The sequence below is a fragment of the Pongo abelii genome, chromosome 21 (assembly GCF_028885655.2).
Source record: "Pongo abelii isolate AG06213 chromosome 21, NHGRI_mPonAbe1-v2.0_pri, whole genome shotgun sequence".
Taxonomy (NCBI): domain Eukaryota; kingdom Metazoa; phylum Chordata; class Mammalia; order Primates; family Hominidae; genus Pongo; species Pongo abelii.
The window spans coordinates 68,078,255-68,091,841 of NC_072006.2; the positions used below are offsets into that span (position 1 = coordinate 68,078,255).

The 13,587-nt window shown below is 53.7% G+C and overlaps 2 protein-coding genes across 3 annotated transcripts in view; one reads left to right on the forward strand and one right to left on the reverse strand.

The window, feature by feature from the left end:
* GMEB2 (glucocorticoid modulatory element binding protein 2) overlaps positions 1–6,352 on the reverse strand; it is a 43,272-nt gene extending 36,920 nt beyond the window's left edge. For both annotated transcript variants that reach the window (XM_024238787.3, XM_024238786.3), the window contains exon 1: positions 6,242–6,352. The gene's annotated coding sequence lies outside the window, so the exon portion shown is untranslated. The remainder of the gene's footprint in view (positions 1–6,241) is intronic.
* Positions 6,002–8,268, forward strand: LOC112130325 (uncharacterized protein C11orf96-like). Its single transcript, XM_054542011.1, has 3 exons — positions 6,002–6,076; positions 6,194–6,677; positions 7,832–8,268. The coding sequence occupies exons 1-3, from the start codon at positions 6,002–6,004 to the stop codon at positions 7,912–7,914; spliced, it is 642 nt and encodes a 213-aa protein (XP_054397986.1). The 3' UTR covers positions 7,915–8,268.
* The last annotated feature ends 5,319 nt before the right edge of the window (positions 8,269–13,587 follow it).

Sequence of the window (13,587 nt, forward strand, 5' to 3'; positions counted from 1 at the left end):
TGCGGTGAGCTGTGATCACACCACTGCACTCCAGTCTGGGCAACAGAGTGAGAACTCTCTCAAAAAACGAAAAAGAAAGTAGAACAGAAGTGACCAGGGGCTGGGGGAGGGAGTACAGGGAGTTGTTCTTTAATGAGTACAGAATTTCTGTTTGGGATGATGAAAAGCTCTGGAAATGGACAGCGGTGATGGCTGAACAATCACTGTGGCTGTTCTGAATGGTGCTGAATCACACATTTAAAAATAGTTAATTAAAATGGGCCGGACGTGGTGGCTCACGCCTGTAATCCCAGCACTTTGGGAGGCTAAGGGGGGGCGGATCACCTGAGGTCAGGAGTTCGAGACCATCCTGGCCAACACGGTGAAACCCCATCTTGACTAAAAATACTAAAAATTAGCCAGGCGTGGTGGCAGGCACCTGTAGTCCCAGCTACTCGGGAGGCTGGGGCAGGAGAACTGCTTGAACCCAGGAGGCAGAGGTTGTAGTGAGCTGAGATCGCGCCACTGCACTCCAGCCTGGGCAACAAGAGCGAAACTCCATCTCAAAAAAAAAAAAAAACAGTTTAAAATGGTAAATTTTATGTTATGTATATTTTACCGTAATAAAAAAATTGTAATGCTACTATAATAGAATGACTCATTACGATTAGATATAGACTAGAAAGTACAGAATATAAAAACTTTTTAAAGAAAGAAAAATGTTCATGGCCAGGCATGGTGTCTCACACCTGTAACCCCAGGACTTTGGGAGGCCGAGGCAAGAGGACTGCTTGAGCTCAGGGCTTTGAGACCAGCCTGGGCAACACAGCAACACCTCATCTCTGTTAAATAAATAAAAAAAATTGCCAGGCATGGTGGTGTGCATGCCTGTAGTTGCAGCTACTCTGGAGGCTGAGGCAGGAGGATCGCTTAAGCCCAGGAGGTCAAGGCTGCAGTGAGCCATGGTTGTGCCACTGTGCTCCAGCCTGGGCAACAGATCAAGACCCTGTCACAAAAAAAAAAAAAAAAAAAAAAAAGAAAATAAAATTTTCCAGAACTTTTAAAATCATCATTGTTAATATAAAAATAACATCACCTGCCCGTAGGACTGTAACAAACAAGTGTGTCTAAGGACAGGAGGGGGTCCACCCCAACCTGGCATGCAGTGGTCCCCTGAGGAGGGTCTGGCCCTGCCCTCACTAAGGGGAAGCATTCACAGCCCAGCCAGGCCTCTGCAATTACGCCTTCAATGCCAGAACTAACTCACCCAAACTGAACAATCGATCACAAAATGTGCCTTCAGGTCTCAAGGTTCTTGCCAAATCTTACTCAACCTACATTTTCTAGCATGTGAACATTTTTCTGAATGTCTTAGGGAGGGGAAGTCCGCAGGAGAACAAAAGGTCCTCAGGCCACCCTAGCTTCTTTTCCTCCATTCCACAGGCTGCCTTTTATCTGGGTATGCACCGGACCAGGGGGCTTACTTCTCCCTAACTGGGCAGGGGTCTCCACACAGCTCCAAGGTAAAGGGCCACGGGCAAGATCAAGGCGAGAAAAGAAAGCTACGACTTCCTGGGCCGCCAGTCGCATATGGCAGCCAGTCTCTGAAGTAACCCCTGACCAGAGACCCAAGGAACCAAGAAATGCAGGTGATCTGAACAGAGGGGATGGTGGTTAAACACCATGCAGGAAAGACCCATTCTCAAAGAAAAGGAAGCAAAAAGAAACCGTGCGGAGCTGGGTACCACCCGCAGCAAAGATCCCGCACACGTTACTGACGCCAGCCTGGCCTGGGAGAGCAGTGAGTGCGGCAGACGGTGAGTGGTGGGGACGGCTGTGGTAGGTTTGGGATAAGAAGAGGCAGCGCCCAGAGCCCAGAGAACACGTTAGGGCTCCACATGAACGCTACTCAAAGTATTCATGGAACACATCTAAACACAAGCACTAAGGACTAAGTGCAAGGGACAAGAAAATATTCCCCGTTTCCTGTTTCAGGAGGGTATCAAAAATGAGTGATGGAAGGAAAATGTATTGTTTAAATGAGGAAAAAATTTTTTTACAAATTAAGAACATCCTGGAACATGATGAGCCGTTTACTGTCACTCAATTTAAATGGCGGCCATCTAGGACAGAGCGCCTAAGGGGAAAGGGGGCTCACAGGCGAACCCCTCCAGCTGCTGGTAGGCACATTTCCCATTAGGGCATCAGGGTCTCTGAAGACTGTCTTCAGATGCTCTTTAGCCAGAAAAGTTACAATGATGAATTCATTTACACTGATAGACTTACTTCATATTTCTAAAATATAATTTTTTTTCACTACCATAACTTTGTTGTTGTAGACTTAGGCTTCAAAATAAAGAACGTTAAGCAAACATGAATAAAAAGCCACTTTAGGCCGGGCGCGGTGGCTCACACCTGTAATCCCAGCACTTTGGGAGGCTAAGGCAGGTGGATCATGAGGTCAGGAGTTCAAGACCAGCCTGATCAATATGGTGAAACCCCGTCTCTATTAAAAATACAAAAATTAGCCGGGCACGGTGGCAGGTGCCTGTAATCTCAGCTACTTGGGAGGCTGAGGCAGGAGAATCGCTTGAACCTGGGCAGCAGAGGTTGCAGTGAGCCAAGATCATGCCACTGCACTCAAGCCTGGGTGAGAGAGTGAGACTCTGTCTTAAAAAAAAAAAAAAAAAAAAAGCCACTTTAAAATTTTACTTAGGCCAGGCGTGGTGGCTCACGCCCATAATCCTAGCACTTTGGGAGGCCGAGACGAGCAGATCACCTGAGGTCAGGAGTTAGACCAGCCTGGCCAACATGGTAAAACCTCGTCTCTACTAAAAACACAAAAATTAGCTGGGTGTGGTGGTGTGCCCATGTAATCCCAGCTACTCAGGAGGCTGAAGTGGGAGAACTGCTTGAACCTGGGAGGCAGAGGCTGCAGTGAGCCAAGACTGCACCACTACATTTCAGCCTGGGCAACAGAGCAAGACCCCGTCTCAGAAAAAAAAAAAAAATTCAAAAATTCAAAAATTTGGCCAGGCATGGTGGTTCACGCTTGTAATCCCATCACTTTGGAAGGCCAAGGCGGGTGGATCACCTGAGGTCAGGAATTCAAGACCAGCCTGGCTAACATGATGAAACCCTGTCTCTACTAAAAATACCAAAAAAAAAAAAAAAAAAATTGGCCAGGCATGGTGGCGGGTGCCTGTAATCCCACCTACTTGGGAGGCTGAGGCAGGAGAATCTCTTGAACTCCAGAGGCAGAGGTTGCAGCGAGCCGAGATTGTGCCACTGCACTCCAGCCGAGACAACAGAGCGAGACTCTGTCTCAAAAAAATAAAAATTAAAATTAAAAAATAAAAATTTCACTTAAAATACTACTGATCTCCCGTGCTGACTTCTCAGGGTTTAACTCTCACTGAGGAGATGCTGCTTTCATAAAATTAGCCGCAAAAAAGGGTGAGCTCAGCAGGGGCAACTAAAGTCATTTAAGCAGAGAGCTGCAAAGAGGCAACAGCCTCACTGCAGGCAGGGGTCCTCGTCACAGCTTCAGGGCTTTGCAGAGGATTACGCAATGTACACGCACAAAACTGAATTCCAGCCTCTCCAATAGCAACTATATATATATATACATATTTTTTTTTGAGACAGAGTCTCACTCTGTAGCCCAGGTTGGAGTGCAGTGGCGCGATCTCGGCTCACTGCAACCTCTGCCTCCCGGGTTCAAGCGATTCTCTTGCCTCAGCCTGCTGAGTAGCTGGGATTACAGGCGCCCACCACCACACCCGGCTAATTTTTGTATTTTTAGTAGAGATGGGGTTTCACCATGTTGGCCAGGATGGTCTCGATCTCCTGACCTCGTGATCCACCTGCCTCTGCCTCCCAAAGTGCTGGGTTTACAGGTGTGAGCCACCGCGCCTGGCCTCCAATAGCAACGATATTAAAGGATCAAAGCAATATGCACAAAAGTTACCTCACAGAAAATAGTGCAAGTCCTTGATACAATGCTCTTTAGACACAGAAGCAGCACTACAGAGCATCTTGCCCCATTGCCCTCCCAAGGGCGAGCACCCCCTCCTCTCTCCACAGCCCCTTCTTTGTTTTTTTTTGAGATGGAGTCTCGCTCTGTCACCCAGGCTGGAGTGCAATGGCAAAATCTGGGCTCACTGCAACCTCTGCCTCCCGCGTTGAAGTGATTCTCCTGCCTCAGCCTTCCGAGTAGCTGGGACTACAGGCGCCCCACACGCCTGGCTAATTTTTGCATTTTTGGTACAGACGGGGTTTCACCATGTTGGCCAGGCTGGTCTCAAACTCCTGACCTCCAGTGATCCTCCCACCTTGGCCTCCCATAGTGCTGGGATCACAGGTGTGAGCCACTACACCTGGCCTCTCCACAGCCCCTTCGGTGTTGAAGCCAAGACCCACCCAGCTTTGATCCCAAGGCTTGGGTTCCCCACTAGTGTGAAGTGATTTTCCAAATTATTAGGTAAATCAGATATGAGATAATATTTTATTTTACTTTTTTTTTTTGAGAGGCAATCTTGCTCTGTCACCCAGGCTGGAGTGCAATGGCACCATCTCCTCTCACTGCAACCTCTGCCTCCTGGGTTCAAGCAATTCTCCTGCCTCAGCCTCCCAAGTAGCTGGGATTACAAGTGCGCACCACCACGCCCGGCTAATTTTTGTATTTTTAGTAGAGGCAGGGTTTCACCGTGTTAGCCAGGCTGCTCTCAAACTCCTGACCTCATGATCCGCCCACGTCGGGCTCCCAAAGTGGTGGGATTACAGGCGTGAGCCATCACACCTGGCCCAAGAAAATATTTTTAAACTAGTATCCTTGACCGGCACGGTCAACACTGATGGAACTGAAACTGTTGTATTTGAAGTGTTAGCAAAGAAAGAGAATTCTGGTTCAACAGAAAAGTCAGTCACGACTTTTCAGTCATGCATGAATTACACAGTAACCAAATACATAACATGTCATGACTGACAACGGACCCACAACAAATCAGCTCCGACCAACAGGGTCCACACCACCATGGGTCTACACATACCCAGGTCCTGCCTGTGGGTCTACAGTGACGCGGGCCCCTGTGGGGTGGTCCCTGCGGGTCAGGTCCGAGAACGGGTCCCAGTGGGGTGATCCCTGTAAGTCGCGTCCCTGTGGGGTGGTCCCTCAGGGTGGGTCCCAGTGGGGCGGCCCCTGCGCGTCGGGTGCCTGCCGGGTGGCCCCTGGGGGTCGCGTCCCTGCGGGTCGGGTGCCTGCGGGGTGGTCCCTGCGGGTCGGGTGCCTGCGGGGTGGTCCCTGTGAGTCGCGTCCCTGCGGGTCGGGTGCCTGCGGGGTGGCCCCTGGGGGTCGCGTCCCTGCAGGTCAGGTGCCTGCGGGGTGGTCCCTGTGGGTCGCGTCCCTGTGGGGTGGCCCCTGCGGGTCGGGTGCCTGCGGGGTGGTCCCTGTGGGTCGCGTCCCCGCGGGTCGGGTGCCTGCGGGGTGGCCCCTGGGGGTCGCGTCCCTGCAGGTCAGGTGCCTGCGGGGTGGTCCCTGTGGGTCGCGTCCCTGTGGGGTGGCCCCTGCGGGTCGGGTGCCTGCGGGGTGGTCCCTGTGGGTCGCGTCCCTGCGGGTCGGGTGCCTGCGATGTGGCCCCTGGGGGTCGCGTCCCTGCAGATCAGGTGCCTGCGGGGTGGTCCCTGTGGGTCGCGTCCCTGTGGGGTGGCCCCTGCGGGTCGGGTGCCTGCGGAGTGGTCCCTGTGGGTCGCGTCCCTGCGGGTCGGGTGCCTGCGGGGTGGCCCCTGGGGGTCGCGTCCCTGCAGGTCAGGTGCCTGCGGGGTGGTCCCTGTGGGTCGCGTCCCTGTGGGGTGGTCCCTGTGGGTCACGTCCCTGTGGGGTGGCCCCTGCGGGTCGGGTGCCTGCGGGGTGGTCCCTGTGGGTAGCGTCCCTGCGGGTCGGACCCCTGCGGCGTGGTCTCCCGGGCTGGGAACACCGAGGAGGCCGCTGGAGGCCGAGCCCGCGCCCGCCCGCGGCGCCAAGATGGAGGCAGGAAGCGCCGCCGCCCGCGCCCGCGCCCGCGCCCGCCACCGCCCGCGCCGCCCGCCTGACGCCGCCGTCGCGCCTGACGCCGCCGCCCGCGCGGCCGCCCCTCCCCCGGCCCTCCCCTCCCCCCGCCGTAACGTCCTGACGCTCCGCAGGGACCCCTGACTGGACGGCGGCGCGTGAGCGGAGCGAGAGGCCTCGCCGCGGGGGGGCCGCGGGCTCGCCGGCGCCGCTTACCTGGGGCCGCGCCGGGCCTGCTCGGGCGCCCGGCGGGGGCGGCGGCGTCGGGAGCTGCGGCGGCGGCGGGCGGCGGCGGCGGCCGCGGGCTTCGCTCCTTGTTGGGGATTCGGCGGCGGCGGCGGCGCGGGCGCGCGCTTCCTAGTGACGCAGTCGGCGGGGCCGCGCACGCACGGGGCTGGGAGGGCCGGGCACTTATTTGGCGCTCGCGGAGGAGGAAGGCGGGGCCGTGAAATAAGGCCCAACGGGCCCCGGGGCGCGTGCGCGGACCGACACTGTCAGCTCCTAACGCCGCAGGTTCCTCCTGGTCCCCGAGGCCCCGATCGGGCGTTGCCTGCCCCGCGCGGGCGGCCGGGCAGAGGGACGATGGTCAGTGGACGGACGGCGCCAGGGAGCAGTGCCCACGCGCGGCAGGGCGGTACCTTCAGGCCTCCAGGTACGGGCTCCCTTCGCCCGGACGCTGCTGTGGGTGAACGGGCGCGGAGGGGACTCCCCTGCGGGGCGGACGCCTGAACACGAGGCTGTGGAGGAGACGCTGCAGGGTGCGCGGACTCGCGCGGAACATGCCGGAGGCTCAGCCAGCCACGGCGCTCCCAGCGTGGAGGGCGAGGGGCATCCGGGAGCGGCCGGGAGGGAGGGCTCGGTCACCCCTCAAGCTGTCACCTCAGTCCCACAACCAGCACCCCGATCCTATCGCAGTCCCACAGCGGACACCCCGATCCCAGCCCTGCCCAACAGCCGTCACCCACCCCAATCCTATAGCTAACACCCCGGTCCCACCGCTGTCCCACGGCCGGCACCCTGATCCCATAGCTGACACCCCGATCCCACCCCAGTCCCGCAGCTGGCACCCCGATCCCATAGATGACACCCCGATCCCATAGATGACACCCCGATCCCACCCTAGCCCAACAGCTGGCACCCACCCCGATCCCATAGCTAACACCCCGGTCCCACCGCTGTCCCACAGCCGGCACCCCGATCCCACCCCAGTCCAGCAGTCAGCACCCCGATCCCACAGCCGGCACTCACCCCGATCCCACCCCAGTCCCATAGCCAGCACCTCGATCCCATAGATGACACCCCGATCCCGCCCCAGTCCCATAGCCCGCACCCCGATCCCACCCGAGTCCCGCAGCCGGCACCCCATCCCACCCATGTCCCACAGCCGGCACCCCGATCCCACCCCAGTCCCGCAGCCGGCACCCCGATCCCACAGCCGGCACTCACCCCGATCGCATAGCATAGCTGACACCCCGATCCTACCCCAGTCCCATAGCCAGCACCCCGATCCCACCCCAGTCCCATAGCCAGCACCTCGATCCCATAGATGACACCCCGATCCCGCCCCAGCCCCATAGCCCGCACCCCGATCCCACCCGAGTCCCGCAGCCGGCACCCCATCCCACCCATGTCCCACAGCCGGCACCCCGATTCCACTGGGACCTGGCAGCCAGCTTGGATCCTGTGGCGCTCCTCCAGCCCCCAGCTCATTTATATGTTTTATTGGCAGAGGCTGGGGCTGGCTCTGTTGGCCTCTGTGCTGGGTTTCTTTCTCTGCACCGCAGGGCTGTCTCCTGATCTCTCCAGGTGTCATCGAACACCCTTGCGCTTGCTGTCACCCGCTGCCTGTCTGCAGGATCCCGGATTCCCTATCAGGAGACCGAAATTAGTCGGAAAATAGGAAGCAGGTGCTTGCTTGGATGGAGCCCTGACCCTGTGCTCACACTTGGAGGAGGAGGGCTCTGCAGGCCGCCTCCCGGAATGGGAGGTTCCCAAGCCACTGCACTTCAGAGGGGCTGTAATTAGAGTTGCACATTCATTCAGTTCCCAGTAAAGAAGAACGTGCTCCAGCCAGTGAGGAAAAGATGTTTTTAAAAATTAGATTGGCCGAGTGCGGTGGCTCATGCCTTTTACCTCAACACTTTGGGAGGTGGGAGGATCACCTGTGGCCAGGAGTTCAAGACCAGCCTGGGCAACAGAGCTAGCCTGTCTCTAGGGAAGAATAAAAAAAATTTTGAGCCTTAGTCAGTGCTACTATTTTATTATCTGGTAAATATGAGAGGGTTCACGCGGTCTATGTGTGTCATTTATCTGAGTTTGCCTATCGTCACGTTTTGGAAATAAATGTCAATAAAGTTGAAGAGGAGTGCTGAGGGGGGCCTGGGGATGGGAGGGCGGCCACATCATGCCTGTGTGTTGCACAAGCCCACCGAGGTCTGCCTGGGGTGAGCCCTGGGGCCTGTTCTGCCTCCTTCACTCTGGGGCTCCAAGAGAGAAACTGGGCAACAAGAGAGAAACTCCATCTAACAAAAAAGAAAAATCACCCCCAAGATAACTTAGCTTTCTACTGCTGGCATAACAAATTATCTCAAACTTAGTCGCTTAAAAATGCAAATTTAGGCTGAGTGCGGAGGCTCACACCCGTAATCCTAGCACTTTGGGAGGCCAAGGCAGAAGGATTGCTTGAGGCCAGGAGTTCAAGACCAGCATGACCAGAACTGTCTCTATTTTTAAAAAATGCAAATGTGTCCGGGCACGGTGGCTCACGCCTATAATCCCAGCACTTTGGGAGGCCAAGGCGGGCAGATCTCAAGGTCAGGAGATCAAGACCTTCCTGGCTAACACTGTGAAACCCCATCTCTACTAAAAATACAAACACAAAATTAGCCGGGTGTGGTGGCGGGCGCCTGTAGTCCCAGCTACTCGGGAGGCTGAGGCAGGAGAATGGCGTGAACCCAGGAAGCGGAGCTTGCAGTGAGCTGAGATGGCACCACTGCACTCCAGCCTAGGCAACAGAGCAAGACTCCGTCTCAAAAAATAACTAAAACTGCAAATGTATTCTGTAACTGTTCTGTAGGTCGGAAGTCCAGCCCAGCCTCACTCGGCCAAAATCAGGGTGTCTGCAGGGCCGATTGCTTTTGGAGCTCCAGGGGAGAAGCTGTTCCTGCCTTTCCAGTTTCTGGAAGCACTTGAGCCCCTTGTCTAGTGGCCTATCCCACACCTGAAAGCCAGCCAAAGCCAGTTGACTCCTCACCCTGTTGGCCCCGACACTGATCTCCTGCCTCCCTCATCTGCTGTCAAGGCCCCTTGTGATAACATGGGGCCCCCAGCTGGCCTGGGGCACCTCCTGTCTCCGAGTTGGCTGACCAGTGACCTTCATTCCATCTGTTGCTGTAATTCCCCTTTGCTTGGAACCAACGTTCACAGATCCCAGGGGTTAGGATGTGAATATCTTGGGCGGGGCCGTGGGGGGGCTATTCTTCCTTCTAAAATATTTATCATTTTTTGGGGGATTTTTTTGGTTTGGTTTTTTCTGAGACAGAGTCTCGCTCTGTTGCCCAGGTTGGAATGCAATGGTGCCATCTCGGCTCACTGCAGCCTCTGCCTCCGGGCAGACGTGAGCCACTGCGCCCGGTCTGTTTTTGTGTTTGTTTTGTTTTGTTTTTGAGATGGAGTCTCACTTTGTCACCCAGGCTGGAGTGCAGTGGCGGGATTACAGGTACGCACCACCATGCCCAGTTACTTTTTGTATTTTTAGTAGAGACAGGGTTTTACCATGTTGGTCAGACTGGTCTCAAACTCCTGATATCAGGTAATCCACCCACCTCAGCCTCCCAAAGTGCTGGGATTACAGACATGAGCCACCATGTCTGGCCATGTTTATTAACTACAAAGGGAAACATGATAATTTCTTTTTTTTTTTTGAGATGGAGTCTCACTCTGTCACCCAGGCTGTAGTACAATAGCGTGATCTTGGCTCACTGAAACCTCTGCCTCCCAGGTTCAAGCAATTCTCCTGCCTCAGCCTCCCAACTAGCTGGGATTACAGGCGCACGCTACCATGCCCAGCTAATTTTTATATTTTTAGTGGAAACGGAGTTTCACCATGTTGGTGAGGCTGATCTCGAACTCCTGACCTTGTGATCTGCCCGCCTCGGCCTCCCAAAGGGCTGGGATTATAGGCATGAGCTACTGCAACCGGCTGCAAGATGGTAATTTTAAAGTAGAGAAACGGGTTGGCTGGGCATGGTGGCTTATGCCTGTAAGCCCAGCACTTTGGAAGTCCAAGGCAAGAGGATCGCTTGAGTCCAGGAGTTTGAGACCAGCCTGGACAACATAGCAAGATCCCATCTCCGCAAAAGCTAAAAAGTTAGCCAGGTGTGGCAGCACATGCCTGTAGTCCCAACTACTCAGGAGGCTGAGGTGGGAGGATCACTTGAGCCCAGGAGGTCAAGGCTGCAGTGAGCTGTTATTGTGCCACTGCACTCAGCCTGGACAACAGAGCGAGAGTCTGTCTCCAAAGGTAAAAAAAGTTCCAGGCACAGTGGCTCACACCTGTAATCTCAGCATTTTGGGAGGCCGAGGCGGGCAGATCCCTTGAGGTCAGGAGTTCAAAACCAGCCTGGCTAAATAGTGAAACCCCGTCTCTACTAAAAATACAAAAAAATTAGCCAGGCATGGTGACGGGCGCCTGTAATCTCAGCTACTTGGGAGACTGAGGCAGGAGAATCATGTAAACCCAGGAGGCTGAGGTTGTAGCAAGCCAAGATCACACCACTGCACTTCAGCCTGGTCGACAGAGCAAGACTGTCTCAAAACAAAACGAAAGAATCTTGAGTCCTGAGTTCCTCCAAGGGAAATTCCAGGCACCTCGCCACCCTTGACAGGCAAGGGAACAATCTGATGAGGAAGAAGATAGAAATGGCTTAAACAATAGTCTCCCGGCGGGGGGGCGGTGGCTCACTCCTGTAATCCCAGCACTTTGGGAGGCCCACTTTGGGCAGATCACGAGGTCAAGAGATGGAGACCATCCTGGCTAACGTGGTGAAACCCCGTCTCTACTAAAAATACAAAAAATTAGCCGGGCGCGGTGGCGGGCGCCTGTAGTCCCAGCTACTCGGGAGGCTGAGACAGGAGAATGGCATGAACCTGGGAGGCAGAGCTTTCAGTGAGCTGAGATCATGCCACTGCACTCCAGCCTGGGCAACAGAGCGAGACTCCGTCTCAAAAAAAAAAAAAAAAAATAGTCTCCCAAGTAAGTCAGAGTCACAAGGTGTTTTGGTTCCCTGTGGAAACTAAAAGATAACAGCTTAACATATGTTCTTGAGTTATTTTTCAGAAACTTGGACATCCACCAGATGGAAAACGCTGAGCTAGGAACAGTTGCTATAATTTCAGCCTTTTGGGAGGCCGAGGTGGAAGGATCTCTTGAGGCCAGGAGTTCGAGACCAGCCTGGCCAACATGGTGAAGCCCTGTCTCTAGTAAAAATACAAATATCAGCCGGGCATGGTGGTGCAACCTGAAATCCCAGCTACTTGGGAGGCCTAGGTGGGAAGATTGCTTGAACCTGGTAGGAGGAGGTTGCAGTGAGCTGAAATTGTGCCACTGCACTCTAGCCTGGGCAACAGAGTGAGACTGTCTCAAAAAATAAACAAATAGATAAAAAGAGAAAAAAGTGTTGCCTGCAGGCCGGGCACGGTGGCTCACGCCTGTAATCCCAACACTTTGGGAGGCCGAGATGGGTGGATCACGTGAGGTCAGGAGTGCAAGAACAGCCTGGCCAACATGGTGAAACCCCATCTCTACTAAAAATACAAAAATTAGCTGGGCGTGTACATGTAGTCTCGGCTACTCGGGAAGCTGAGGCAGGAGAATCTCTTCAACCGGGGAGGTGGAGGTTGCGATGAGCTGAAATCACGCCACCACACTCCATCCAGCCTGGGTGACAGAGTGAGACTCCATCTCAAAGCAAAAACAGAAACATAGGTGGGACCCTCAGTGTGTCCTTAGGGCATGATGGTTGAGGTATACTGCTGGTGCTCTCACGTAAAAGAAAACAAGAGCCGATTCTGTGTCTGCTGGAGAAAGCACTGCATACATCAGCCACAGTCAATACCTCGCTACCGCAGGGACGGTGGCTGCCAGAGTGGGAGGCTTTGGTAGCACCCATGTCGTGGAATCACAATGTTGTCGACGGCTCCAGGGTCTTGTACAAAATGCCAGATCCTCCCATTTGGTTTCCTTATGGGAAGGATCGCAGTATTATAATACACGGGCTTGTGCAAGGGATCATTATACCCTTTTCTCTTTTTTTGCTTTTCTTTGAGACAGAGTTTCACTCTCATCACCCAGGCTGGAGTGCAATGGTGCGATCTTGGCTCACTGCAACCTCCGCCTCCTGGGTTCAAGTGATTTTCCTGTCTCAGCCTTCTGAGTAGCTGGGATTACACATGCCCGCCACCAGGCCTGACTAATTTTTGTATTTTTGGTAGAGACGGGGTTTCACCAAGTTGGTCAGGCTGGTCTTGAACTCCTGACCTCAGGTGATCCACCCACCTCGGCCTCCCAAAGTGTGGGGATTTCAGGCATAAGCCGCCAGGCCCAGCCTTTCTTTCTTTTTAAAATTAATCTTTGTTAAAAAATACTCTCATTTTTTATTTAATTGTAACACTCCTAGATCCCGAAAGCAGATACACTCTTTTGTTATGGGTCTGATTATTTTCATTGCTTCACGCCTTAGAGGATATTGTCCAATACTGGGTAAAAGTTTACTCAGGTCTACTTCCGCGTTAACAGGGATGGCTGAATATCTCTTCCACTTGGCTGCTCCTTTATAATAAACTGACAAACATACAAATTTTCTTGAGTTCTGTGAGACATTCTAGTAAATCATCTAACCCGAAGAGCAGGTTGTGAGAACCCCTGATTTAGAAAGCCCAGTGGTCATAAATATAAGTGGCTCTGGACTGGCTCCTGGGGTCTGAAGTGTGGGCAGTCGGTTAGGACTGAGCCCTTGTAATTTGTAGGATCTGACACAGACTCCAGGAAGGCATTGTCAGAATTTAGCTGTATTATATTGGACACCCAGTTAGCGTTTTGAGAATTGGTTGCTGGTATAGAAAAATACCAAATATTTTATGTCAGGGGAGTGAAAGAAAAACAAAAACCCATACACTTTAAGGAAAACAACTGACAGCATTTGTTACCAGTGATAAAATTTGAGCTTTGAAGTAAGAATAACAATTTTGCCATTGTGCCCAGGCCAAGAAAAAAAAAAAAGAATTTTGCCATTGTGAGGTCGAAGGCTTCCTAGTACTTTCTGATGAGCTTGACGGTGATATTAACAAATAACTTTTTTTTTTTTTTTTTTTTTGAGATGGAGTCTTGCTCTGTCACCCAGGCTGGAGTACAGTGGTGCAATCTCAGCTCACTGCAACCTCCGCCTCCCAGGTTCGAGCGATTCTCCTGCCTCAACGTCCCGAGTCACGGGACTACAGGCGTGCGCCACCACGTCCAGATAATTTTTGTATTTTTAGTAGAGGTGGGGTTTCACCATGTTGCC

Bases quoted from the DNA above. Each gene is read 5' to 3' on its own strand.
- LOC112130325 (XM_054542011.1), top strand. From the start codon at position 6,002: ATGGAGGCAGGAAGCGCCGCCGCCCGCGCCCGCGCCCGCGCCCGCCAC. The intron at 6,077-6,193 runs GTCGCGCCTGAC...GCGTGAGCGGAG, and splicing joins GCCGCCCGCCTGACGCCGCC to CGAGAGGCCTCGCCGCGGGG. The intron at 6,678-7,831 runs GTACGGGCTCCC...TGATCTCTCCAG, and splicing joins CGGTACCTTCAGGCCTCCAG to GTGTCATCGAACACCCTTGC.